Genomic DNA, 12,570 nt, shown 5'->3' with positions numbered 1-12,570 from the left:
TTGGCGGGAAGCGCGGGGCGGGCCGGACAATGAAAGTGTCCGCCATCTGAGCCAATAAAGCTGCGCTGGTTTTGAATCACGGCGCGTTTCCCGCCGCTGGGGTCAGGGGTCAGGGTTCGGGTCGCGGGGCGGAGGGAAGAGCGGGCGGGCGGGAGGCGCCGGCGCCAGACGCGGAGGAAAGAAGCTACGACTAGCCACCTAGAGGCCGCGGAGTCAGCGACGACCGAACCAGTCGAGCCGCCGCCGCCGCCGCGCCCCCATGGCGGCCGCCAAGGTGCGGCCGGGCCCGGGCGGGGACTGGACGGGCGGGCTGGGCCGGGGAACTGGGGCCGCTATCGTCGGCCACGTGGGCGGCCCGCGCCTCCGCCGCCAACCCCCGCCGGCCTGCGAGCACTGGGCCTGTCGAACCGCGAAGTCGGGGCGCGCAGGGCCTGGGGGTTCGAGCCTTGTGGGGTTGGGAAGCGCAGGGCCTGGGGCAATGGCTTCTGCCGTGGGGGGCTGCGGGGAGCCCTCGTGACCTTGGAGTGGGCCGGGAAACAACCATCGCCACGCAGGGTGGACCCGCTCTCCTGCGGGCTGGTGCGGGCGGCTGGCTTCCTGCGGTTTGGCCCACTTGCGGGCTTCCCCCAGGACCGTGCATCCCTTCCTTCGTTCGCCCACGCAGCACTTCATTCATTCTGTTCTTATGTCTGGAATCGCCATCCTCCGTGGCGGAAGATCGCGTTCCAGCGCGGGGGCGGGTCGTAGACGCGCCGACCCAGGGCGGAGGCGGCTTTGTTGGCTGCTTGTGTCTGGTCGGGTGCTGGCCGCAGCGGAGCCGCAGTGCTGTTAATACGAAAAGAAGAGCAGGGAAAGGCTTATGTTTTCTTTTCCTGGTTGAGTTTTGTAGTGAATCTGGGTTTTTTTACTTCTGTGTCACTAAGGCACGTGTTCTGTAAGAAGCCTAAAACATCATTTGTGCCCTATAATCTTCTAAATTGGATCAGAATCTCAGGACTTAGTTGTATGACTTTTCTTAGCAACATATCAACTCCACGATGAAATCGTGACAGAATTGTGAGTTCCATGTAAATTCTAGCAGTCAGATTGCAATTTACGCTCCTAGTAGGCAAGAACTTGGATATTCCCCAATTAGTAAAAACTCTTAGGGTTGCTTTTTCCTCTTGAGTGCGTCATTGCCTCCTTTGTTCTTCACATGGCAGGTATCATTATCTTCGTTTTACAGATGAGAAAACTGAGGCTCAAAGAGATGAGAGAGTTTCTCCCAAGCCATTTTGCTAGGCACCCCAGTCAATCTGTGTACTGGGTTCTGATTGATGGTTGTGAACCCGGGGGCAGGGTGCTGAAATCCATTATCTTGCAGGCTTATGCGGTGATTTGGTGGAGCTTGATGTAAATGCAAATATTTGGTGATGTGAAAGGCCTTGGGCTTAATTTCTGATGTGGGCTGAGGTCTGCCCTTGTATTCTGGATGCCATTCAGTATTGGGGATGCCCACTGCATGTACTGGCCAGATCTGATTGTGGGCCAGCAGCATCACCTCTCTGCCCCTCCCTGAACAGGACAGTCATGAGGACCATGACACTTCCACTGAGAATGCAGATGAGTCCAACCACGACCCCCAGTTTGAGCCAATAGTTTCTCTTCCTGAGCAAGAAATTAAAACACTGGAGGAAGATGAAGAGGAACTTTTTAAAATGTAAGTAGGACAGTGTTGGTGACAAAATAAAAAGCCTGACAAGAAGCAAATTTTTGCATCCTATGTATCCTGTGGTGGCTGTATTTATTTGTTTGTTTTTAATTTTATTTACTTTTTTGTAGTACTGGGGTTTAAACTCAGGGCCTCCAGCTTGAGCCACTCCACCAGCCCTTTTTTTTTTTTTTTTGGATGATGGGTTTGTTTCAAGATAGGGTCTCGGGGACCATTTGCCTGGGCTGGCTTTGACTACCATCCTCCTGAACTCTGCCTCCTGAGTTGCTAGGATTACAGGCGTTAGCCACCAGTGCCTAGCAGGGTGACTATATTTATAGTACTTGGCTTTCTTCAAAGTTTGTATCACAGGATGCTCTGCTCTGACCACAGCTGGGATGGACATAGCACTTTGGACTAAGAGTTCCTCTTCTTTCTCAAGGAGCCAGCCAGGCCAGGAACTGTCCTGTTGCTGTCTCCCTTATGCTGGAGCATAAGCCCCAATGAAACCTCATTTGGATGGCCTTAGCCTCTTTATGATTTCTGTTTTGAACAAAAAGAACCCTGATTGGTAGCACTTGGTTTCTATGAGTGACCAAGGCTATCCGAAGAAGCCTGGAGTTGGGTGGGGGTCTAATCTCAAATCTGTCCATTTGACAAGTTTTGTCTGATGCCCCTGCTGCCCTGTGGCAGTCATGTGGAGGGTGTCCTGTCATTGTTCTGTCCCCCTGGGCACAACTCCCCTGTTGGCCTTCTTTGTCACCTGTCTAAAAAATCCACAGTTGCCTTGGTTGAGTAGGTAGTCTTAACATTTTTGCAGCATAAACTTTGTCTTAGCCTGTGTTCTGTTGCTCTAACTGGATGCCACAGACTGAATCATATAGAGAAGTTTATGAGCCCTGTGTAGTGGTTCATACCTGTAATTCCAGCTACTAGGGAGGCAGAGACAGGAGACTTGCAATCTAGTGTTGGTCTAGGGAGAAGTTAGCAAGACCCTACTTCTTTTTTTGTTTGTTTGCTTTTTTTTGTTTTATGATGCTGGGGATTGAACTCAGGGCCTTCACCTTGAGCCACTTCACCAGCCCAATTTTTTGTAAAGGGTTTTTCGAGATAGGATCTCTAGAACTATTTGCATGGGACTGGCTTCGAACTGTGATCCTCCTGATCTCTGCCTTCTGAGTAGCTAAGATTGCAGGCATGAGCCACCAGCACCTGGCAAAACAGGCCAGGTATGGTGGTTCATATCTGTAATCCCAGCTGCTGGGAAGGCAGAGATGGGAGGTCTAAGCTGAGGCAAACGTGGCAAACCCACCTGAAAAGCACAGTAAAAGCAGAAGAACCTGGGACTTGGCTTATAGTAGAGCCTGGTATAGAGCCTGAGTTGAACCCTCAGCATCCCCCACCCCCCCACCGCCAAAACAAAGGACAGAAAAGACAAGACAACCAGGTTTACTTTGCTCATGGGTTTAGGGCTGGAAGTCCAAGAGCATGGTGCCAGAATCAATCTCTCCCTCCCTCCCTCCTCTCTCTGTCTCTCTGTCTCTCTCTTCCCCTCTCTCTCTCTCCCCCTCTCTCCCCGCCCCCCTTTGGTGGTACTGGGGCTTGAACACGGTGTTGCACTTTCTAGGCAGGCACTCTACCACTTCAGCCACACCCCCAGCTCTTTTTTGCTTTAGCTATTTTTTCAGGTAGGCTCTTGTGTTGTTACCTGGACTGGCCTCAAATTGCAGTCCTCCTTTCTATGGCCTTCTGGCAACTGGGATCATGGGATCACAGGCATGTACCACCACACTCAGCTTGGGGTCTTGCTAACTTTTGGCCCAGGCTGGTCTCAAACCTTTTGATCTTTGCCTCCTGAGCAGTTGGGATTACCAGCATGAGCCACCATTCCTGGTAGTAGTTCTTTCTCTTATAAAGCCACTAGTGTCATCCTGAGGCTCCACTCTTGTGACTTCATCTAATCCTGTTTGCCTCTCTAAGGCCCCACCTCCAAGTAACACTAGCATGAATTTGAGAATTAAGTTTCTACATGTGCTTCAAGAAAGGACACATTAAAACCATTCCAGACAACTTTGGCAGTCTGAAGTTTATGAGTCTCTCTTTTTTTTTTCCTCCTTTTTTTATGGCATTAGGGCTTGAACTGAGGACCTAATGCACTTGCTAGGCAGGTGCACTCTACCACTGAGCCCCACTCGAAGCCCTGACTCTGTTTTTCATGCACAGAATATAAGTAGAGCTGGGTGCCAGTGTCTCACACCTATAATCCTAGCTACTTGGGAGGCTTAGATTGGGAAGATTGGGGTTTAAGGCCAGCCTGGGCAAGTAGTTCTCAAGAGCCTGTCTCCAAAATAACAAGATCAGAATTGACTGAAGGTGTAGAGTCTGTGCTTTACAAGTGAAAGCCCCGAGTTCAAACCTTGGTCCCAACAAAAAAAAAAAAAGTGGAATTCCAAGTGAAAACAGGTGGTGGCTTAGTTATTAGGGTTACTTTTTTAAAAGTATTGTGTTCATGCTACCTGATGCCTTCAGTGAGGAGCTGCAGCGGCAGGTGTGGTTTTGAAGCAGTACTAGGCACAAGGTTTGTGTCTTGCAGTGTCAGCTCTGCAGATTCAGTTACACCTTAGTGAAGGTGAGGTTGCTGCTCCTAAGTTTGTGAGAAACCATCCCTTTCAAGTAGGTCCAAGAAGGCAGGTTCCGGTTTGGTTGCTCTGAGGTGGCAGAGGGAAAGAGAGAACCCCTGACACTTACTTCTCCTTCCATGGAAGAAGGCTGGGGAGGGAGGCCTAGGCGTGGAGGTCTGCAGGTGCCCCTTTGGTCCCAGAGGGTGGTGGGTGTTTCCCTGAAGACCCTGTATTGCCAGGTTTCTGTTCTCCCTAGGGAGTGCTGCAGCCCAGGTGTCCCTGGGCGACGTGTGACTTGATGTGGCATGGAGGCATGTTAGTTGGGTCTTCACATGTGGCCTTAGGGCTTCCTGTTAGGGAACCTTGAGGACAGGGCCTTCTCCCTGATAGAACTGAGCTTAGGGGAGAGCAGAGTCTTCAGTGGGAGGCACAGACATGGCTCGATGCAGAAGGAGGACACTGACCTGTCCGAGTGTTCACTGCTGGTGCCTGGGCCCCTGGTGGGTGTGAAGTGCCGCTCCTGGACAGGAAGGCTTGGCCCAGGCCTGGCTGTGTGAGCAGAGGCACGGTCCTGTCTGCCTTGGGGACTAGGGAGCACAGGGGCATCTATTTCACTGTTGAGGAAAGGCCCAGGCTCCGTGGCTCTGCACTGCCGTGAGCACGAGGCCTCCGCGGCTCCGCACTGCCGTGAGCACTCCCGCACAGCGGGTACGCCCAGCCCATCGGGGCTTCTTTATCTGCTTGGAGCAGTGAGCCCTTTATTGGAGAGCCCGTGCTTCTGTTGTGGGAAATAGACAGCTGCAGATGTCTTTCCTTTCTGGTTGTGAAGAAAAAATGACCTGGAGTTTGTTGGCCCTTGTGCCCTTCTGTGTCCTCTTTGGCCTAAGTAGTTCTTGGAGGAGCAGGGAAAGGTAAAGGGTATCTGTAGAGACACGCAGCTTCCAGTGCAGAGCTGTGCCATGTGTTTGGTTCACAGCGAACTCTTGCAGCAAGTGTTGGGTGGGGTGGGGTTCCCTTCTGCACGCCTGGGGTCTCACCTGATGATTTTTCTCATAGGCGGGCCAAGCTCTTCCGATTTGCTTCGGAGAATGACCTCCCAGAATGGAAGGAGCGAGGCACTGGCGATGTCAAGCTCCTGAAGCACAAGGAGAAAGGGACCATCCGCCTCCTTATGAGGAGGGACAAGACCCTGAAGATATGTGCCAACCACTACAGTAGGTGCCTCTTAGGGTTGCTTCTGCACTCAGCCCCCAGACTCTCAGGGGCATAGGAACATGTTATTTCCTGGAGTGTGCATTTGTGATGAGTGTAAAATAAGTGCGTCTTTCAAACACCTGTGAACTGTGAGCGGCCTGAACACCGTGTGTGCGGTCCAGTCAGACAGGCCCCCGTGGGGTAGATGCAGAGCCCCAGGCTAGGCTTTGGGATATGGAGTGAGTGCTTAAGGACAGGGTGGATGTAAGCAGTGTGTGTCTTTGTGGTGTCTTGGACTGGTGTATAGTGTGTGTGGGGTCTGGACGTGTGTGTATGAGATGTCCGGGCAGTGGGGAGGGTATGTGCCTGGTGTCTGGGCAGCAACTTTCCACTTTGTGTTGTGTTCTACCCCTGCCAGGATGTTCCCTGGAGAGGACAGAATTGGGGAACAGGACTGAGAAACTGGTATGGGGGCATGAGAAAGTCCTCAGGTCATTCTCTATGCCACAGCTGGCTCTGGCCTGGTTCTTAGCCTAATCCTTGAGCCCAGTTTGAGCACTTTTGTGGGGTCTTCTCTCAGAGCCTAGTCAGGCTCTGAGTGGTTTCTGTGAGAGTCTGCAATGAGGCAGAGCTCAGTGTGGCCAGCAGTTCTCGTCTTCATCCTAAGCCCTTGGTGGGTATGGGTGGAGGCCAGGCATGTAAGCGGGGAATAGAGGAAGTGAAGATGTGGATAGTGCGAGAGGCTCAAGAACCAGTGTTGGATTGTAGTGGATGAGATCCCTGTGCTCCTAGTTCCTGAATGGCCAGAACTGTTCATAGGTACACCTAGAGTCCTTGGGGGCTTCTGCCAGGGACATGGGGTGACTGACTGGACATAGGCCATAGGGATGCTCCTGGCCTTCGGGAGCCATTCTGGTGAGTGGTAGCTCAGGTCCACCTCCAGGCAAGCAGGCTCTCCTTAGGGGTAACTGTCTGCCCTGAAATCCTCTCAGGTCTGTGCTGGGACTTAACAGGATTTGGGATAAGCCTGTTTGTTCTGGGCCATGGTTCTGGTTCTGTCTTCCACGATGTAGAAACTCCTATTACAGGATTCTCAGCACCCACAGCTTGTGTCCTTATCCTCCTCTTGTCTCCCCGGACTGCAGAAGGTTAAGAGTGGTTGCACTGGCCTGACCACGTGCCCTTCTGGGTGATAGCCTTGCTTCCAGGTTTCCTCCCCTGTACTGCCCTCCATGAACCAGGTTCCTACTAGTATGGTTGAGTGTGGACATAACCCTGTGTTGGGTGCCTAGGAGAGGCTGCTCCACTCCCTCTTTCACCTGGTGACCTGACATCTCACTCGGGGCTCTAGGACTATTCAGCTGGGGCTAGATCAAGGGGTGGCGTGGGATTGGAGCTAGAACCTGCTTTGCCTCTGTCTGCTCTTCTGGATGTAGGGGTCTATGTACTGAGTGGTTTTAAGATCATGGTTTAGAGAGCAGTACAATCCAGGTTTTAAGTGAATATGGGGCCTTTTCAAATTCAAAGAGGTTTGGATACAATCCAGACACTGTGGGTCTTTGTCTAGGCCTGGTTCTCAGACCCCAAACTGTCTTCTTGTTGTCTGAAGTGGGTACTTGGGGTCAGTGAGCAGGGCACTCTGTAGCTAAAGGGTTGGTGGGATGGCCTCTGGTGTCTTCACTGACCTCACATGCTTGTCTTCCCCCTAGTCACACCAATGATGGAACTGAAGCCGAATGCTGGCAGTGACCGTGCCTGGGTCTGGAACACCCATGCTGACTTTGCTGATGAGTGCCCCAAGCCGGAGCTACTCGCCATTCGATTCCTAAATGCTGAGAGTAAGCAGAACTGGGGATCCTGGGGACTGACCTAACTGTGGGTCACCAGCTTCACAGTGCAGCAGTTTAATTGCAAACAAGTGCTGTTGCTTTAGGGGAAAATTGACAGTGACTGGAAAGTGTTTACTGGGGACTGTTCTGGCCTGCTGCCTGGGGACTATGCAATGTTTCCTCTTAAACTCCAAGGTGTGTGTGCCCAGTGTGCCCAGTAGCTGCTGCACAAGTGTCTACTGAGCAGTCCTAGACCTGACACTTAGTTTGCTGCTTCTGGTTCCTATCAGGTGCGTGGAACCTGAGTCACACCCTCGGGTTTCCTCCCTCTGCTGCTTCTCCTGTTGGGGTTTCTGGTTCCTTGAGGTCAAGGGTGATGATGTCACTTTATGGTCACCTGGACATCAGCAACCTGTAGAGACTGCAAAGCTCCACCGGCCCAGGCTGACCCTCTCCTCTACTTGGGCATCTTTCTAATATGATTGTCAAAAGCTGTGCCTAGCGGATTCTGGAGGTGTCACTTGGTGCTATGGCCAGTGCCCCAGTGGCCTACAGTCTGGGGTCGAGTGAACCTTCCCCTTGGTCCGGGAGTGGGGCCATCCAGCAGCCCTTCCAGACAAGTGGAGAATGGAGCCTGTGGGGAGGAGACCTCCCTACTCCTTTGTCCCGTGGATTGTTACAAAGGAAGGGCCAGTCCATCCTTAGGTCAGAAATTGTGTGGGAAGGGGCCTCTGTGAATTGGACTTTTCAGACCTTGTAGAAGCTGTCCACTCCATGTCCAGGGCTCTTAGGAAGTCCTCTCTTCTTTTCACAGATGCACAGAAGTTCAAAACAAAGTTTGAAGAGTGCAGGAAAGAGATTGAAGAGAGAGAAAAGAAAGGTGACATGGTCCCCCTGGGTGGAGGGCTTCCTCGCAGACTCACTCTGCACCTGGCTGCAGCACCAGGCGGGTGCTTTTTCTGTCTGCCAGAGAAACATTCCAAGGTGCTGTGGTCCCCTTGACTTGTCAGGAGTGATGCAGCTGCCTGGGAACACAGGCTCATGCTCAGTCAGTGGCCTCACATCATTTGGGTCCAGGTGTGGGGAGTCAAGTTGTAAACTGTCCAGAACCCACCAGGGAGGCTAAAGGAGCTTTGAGATTGTGCTCGTTTTCTCCTGGAGGACTTTGGTCTCTTGCTCCTTCGGGTCTGACATTACCTGCATTACCAGGTGGCTAGGTGTCACAGAACAGCTCAGTGAGACATTACCTGCATTACCAGGTGGCTAGGTGTCACAGAACAGCTCAGTGAGAGCGACCAGCATCATTTGCTGGGGTCTCTTGGGCTCAGCTGGGGCGAGCAGTGGGAGGCGCTTGGGGACCAGGTGAACCTTTCAGTGTGTGCCAGGCAAGGATAGTGCAGTCTTACAAGCTGGACTTGTCTATTTTCTTGCTGTGATCACTTTTGTTTTAGCAGGACCAGGCAAAAATGATAATGCTGAAAAAGTGGCTGAAAAGCTGGAAGCTCTTTCTGTAAAGGAGACTGGAGATGAGGCAGAAGCAGAAGAGAAATCAGAGGAGAAGCAATGAGTCGTCCTCTCCTTTTCCTTTCTTTCTTTTCTTTACTTTTTTTTTTTTTTTTTTTTTTGATTTTGCCCTGCCCTTCCTTTTTGGTTTGTTTTTATTCTGTTTTGTTTTTACAAGGGACTTTATATAAAAAGAACTGAATTCCAACATTCAGGTTGTTTTTTTTTTGTTTATTTTTGTTTTTCCTAAGTTTTTACCCTACTGAAGATGACTTCAGAAAATCCATTCCCCAGTCATGAAAATGTACTGTGCTAACTTTCTTTTCCATAGTGGAAACACTTATTTATAGTCATCAAAATAGTGAATAAAAAACGCCTTTGAAACCTGGACCAGGTGGCAGGACTGCGTGTGTGTGGGCGGTGCTGTCAGCTTCCCTGGGCCCCTGCACGCCTGGAGTGCACATGTTGAGGTGTGTGCCGTGGTGACAGCAGGTCTCCATGTCACCCTTGCCTGGGTTCTCAGGAGATTCGCTCTTGCATTGCCAGGGATGTATGTTTTGCTGTGGATCTTGAGGGACTTGTGCCACTGCATCATGTGTGTCTGAGTTGGTGCTGGGGGCTGCTTGGTGGGCCAGGCAGCATGGGCTTGCAATTGAGGTTCCTGGTGGGGCCGGTGTTGGTGCTCAGGGCCAAGGCGTGCTCTGCTTCCTCTTTTTAAGGAAGGGATGTGGACCATTCCTGGACTGCAAAGCCAGGCCAATGGGTGGCATGGACAGAGCAAACTCCTATTCTGCTTCCTTGCTCCAAAAATCCATTTGATATATTGGGGACGTATCAAGTATTAAACTGATAAGAACAGATAAACTTGATCTTAGCCAAAGGTCCAAGAAGCAATTCTTGAGGCCTGAATAACCACTACTTTGTGCTGTGGTCAGGGGTAGTTCTACTGTGTGTGGGAGGGGGGGGGGCGGGGGAGACAGGAAGACCACTAGAGTACCTTGGCTTTGATGGAAAGAGGTGGTAGCCAACTGAGTGGGTCCCCAGGCTGTGACCAAGCTAGTTTTGCTTGGCCCTTGTTAGCAGAGGGAAAGGCTGGTGAGGAGGTGTACGTTTGGTTTGGTGCAGTACTACATGGAGCAAGGCCCCTACAGCTATCCGAGGGAAACCCTGTCAGATAACCCATCACATACTCAGAGAAAAGTCTTAGGGATTAGCCTTTCTGGACTTGAAGTCTAAACTCAGCACTGTTGGAAATTGTGGGACATCTGTTAACAGATGTTCACTGGGTGGGCATGGTAGTATATGTCTGTAATCCCAGCACCCGGGAGGTAGAAGCAGGAAGAGTCAGTGCAGCCAATCCCAACTGCAGCAAGAACTTGTCTCCCAATGAAAGTTTTTAAGGATATCACTTAGAGGTTGGTCTTGTAGAATAGGTGGTCTCTATAGACATTTAAGGAGAGAGGTTTTTTACATGCAGGAGGTTTTTTAAAAGCATGTGATTCCTGTCAAAGTGTGGAGTAGAGAGAGATGGCTGAGGAGCTCTGCCAGCCTTGCCCTCTATGGAGCAGGAGCCAGGTAGGACCTGACTCCACAGTGGCAACAACAGGACCTGGATCCCATCCACTGTGGGAAGCTGCCGTTACCTACCAGAGGTGCTTTACAGTGTAGCTGGCCCTGTCCTCTTACCTCACAGTGTGCCCCAGTTCTTAGTCCCTCTGGGGAGTATATTTACAGAGATAACTGCTAGTAAGTTAAAAGCTCAACTGACGACTACAGTGGCTGCCTCTGTTGTGTCCTCTCTGCCTGGGGTCTCAATTGTTGCCTCCAGCAGGTTGGTAGCGCTTTCCTCTCCAGGAAGAGGAGCCTCACATATGGGGTGGGGTCCCAGTGCTTCAGAATTGACACTGTCTTTGCCTTAAGTTCAAAAGAAACTCCAGGCTGACTTTCATCTTGGAGTGGGAGAAGTATCTCCAAGGAGTTTCTGGCGGCAGAGGGGCTCAGAATGGCTGGGGGGCACTGCCATCCTCTACTAGGTTGTATTGTGGGGTGCACTAAGTGGCTTGCTAATACTGTAGGAAGTGCTGGTGAGAGATGAGTAGGGGGTCCCAAGCATCTGCCTTAGTGACCACCGTGTAGGCTAAGTAAGGACATCAGCAGGGGCTTGTGCAAACTACCCAGTCTGGCATGTTTCCAGGTGGGCTCCCTTCGGCAGAGGCAATGGTAAGCCATAAGGAAGTCCTAACAGGTGTTGAGGAGTGTGTGTGAAATGCATTGATAAATAGTTGTCTCTTGGACATGTTGCCTCAGTGCATGCTGGGAAACTTGCAGCATACCAACCCCTATAAATTCTATGTTCTATACATCACGGGTAAAGTTTATAAGTTGAACACAGTGAGATTAAAATAGAACAATTATAAGAATATACTGTAATAAAATTAAATGTAAAATACCTTTTTTAAAGTGTGTTTCTGAAACGTCTAAATGTATTTTGTGGAGGAAGTGGGGGGGAGTGGTACTTAGGTTTGAACTCAGGGCCTTGTGCTTGGTAGGCAGGCTCTCTACCACTTTCTTCCAACTCATAAAATACTTGCTTGTATTGTAGATCTTGGCAACCTCGTAAAGATTGTTTTTTTCCTTCCTAGTTAAGTAGAATAATCTTTTCACTTAAAGCACTTTTATTTTGGTGGTACTGGGGTTTGAACTTGGTTTACACATTTGCTAGGCAGGTACTCTACCTCTTGAGCCAATCCTTCAGCCTGTGTGGGAGAGATGAGGGTTCAAACTCTGCCCCGGCTGGCTTCGAACCTCAGTCCTCCTGATCACTGCTTCCTGAGTAGCTAGATGTGAGTCACTGGCATCCAGCAGGAAGCGCTTTTTAAAGCTTTTTTTCTTGTATCCAAGTTGCCAGCATTACTACTCTTGTATTTTGGGGTCACTATTAAGTAAAATAAAGGTTACTAGTACACAAGCACTGCAATGAGGTAACACTTGATCTGATAACTCAGGCGCTACCGAGTGTCAAGGGAGCCAGTAGTGGATTCGCCAGGCGAAGGCATGATCCACATCCTACGCAGTAAGGAGAAGGATGGTTTGCAGTTTAAAACTTGAGGGTTGGTAGGTGGTTCAAGTGGTAGAGGGCCTGCCTAGCAAGCAGGTCCTGAGTTCAAACCCCAGCACCATCAATAAATAAAGCTTGAATTGTTTCTGGAGAGTTATCTATTTAATAGTGGGATGCCCCAGGTCTGTCCACTGGGCTGGTGGAGGAAGCTCTAGCTTTCTTCGTTTTCTTTTTCTCTATCCTTGGGCTGTGGGCTTAACAACTGGCGAGTGGGACCTGCCTTGGCCTCAGTACCCCCAGGTCCCCTGCTGCCTTGTTTGGCCCTGCTCAGGGAGACAGGTGCCATGATCTCACTGGGTTCTGTCTTAAACTGGGTCTGCTTCCTGCAGGACCTCTACCCAGGTATCTGCATTGATAACAAGGATCTCACCAGGAAGACAGGCAGTTTCTTCCCATGACCAGTGTTGTACATTTTTCTCCATGGCTCTCTGGCTAGTGGAGGAAGGTGATTCTTGGCACCTTACACAGGATAGGTGTGGAGTTAGACCCTGACCCTGAGGGTGTCTGTGTGTGCTCTGAGGAGGGAGGTCCAGTGAAAGGGTCCCTCCTGATTTGAGGTGGGGGAGTCTGAGTCTGAACTGTACAACAGGAGCAAGGGCCAAGCCATGGGTGGAG

General features: G+C 50.8%; 1 protein-coding gene, 1 non-coding gene and 1 pseudogene across 3 annotated transcripts; 2 read left to right on the top strand and 1 right to left on the bottom strand.

The window, feature by feature from the left end:
* The first annotated feature begins 95 nt into the window (after positions 1–95).
* On the top strand, positions 96–11,339 carry Ranbp1 (RAN binding protein 1). Of its 2 annotated transcripts, none has more exons than XM_074060861.1 (6): positions 96–274; positions 1,563–1,699; positions 5,368–5,525; positions 7,215–7,343; positions 8,149–8,214; positions 8,786–11,339. In XM_074060861.1, exons 1-6 carry the CDS (start codon positions 260–262, stop codon positions 8,899–8,901), a joined length of 621 nt encoding a protein of 206 aa, XP_073916962.1. In that variant the 5' UTR covers positions 96–259; the 3' UTR covers positions 8,902–11,339. The 2 variants fall into 2 exon arrangements, with proteins under 2 accessions (XP_073916962.1, XP_020016250.2); XM_020160661.2 differs by having other exon boundaries at positions 115–274; positions 8,789–9,781.
* LOC141419126 (small nucleolar RNA SNORA77) lies at positions 8,248–8,373 on the top strand. Its single transcript, XR_012443786.1, has one exon. It is a non-coding gene; the product is annotated as a small nucleolar RNA SNORA77 (small nucleolar RNA).
* LOC141419050 (U2 spliceosomal RNA) lies at positions 9,560–9,732 on the bottom strand (annotated as a pseudogene).
* Positions 11,340–12,570: the final 1,231 nt, after the last annotated feature.

The sequence above is a fragment of the Castor canadensis genome, chromosome 18, assembly GCF_047511655.1.
Source record: "Castor canadensis chromosome 18, mCasCan1.hap1v2, whole genome shotgun sequence".
NCBI classification, from domain to species: domain Eukaryota; kingdom Metazoa; phylum Chordata; class Mammalia; order Rodentia; family Castoridae; genus Castor; species Castor canadensis.
This window is presented reverse-complemented; position numbering and strand designations above follow the sequence as displayed.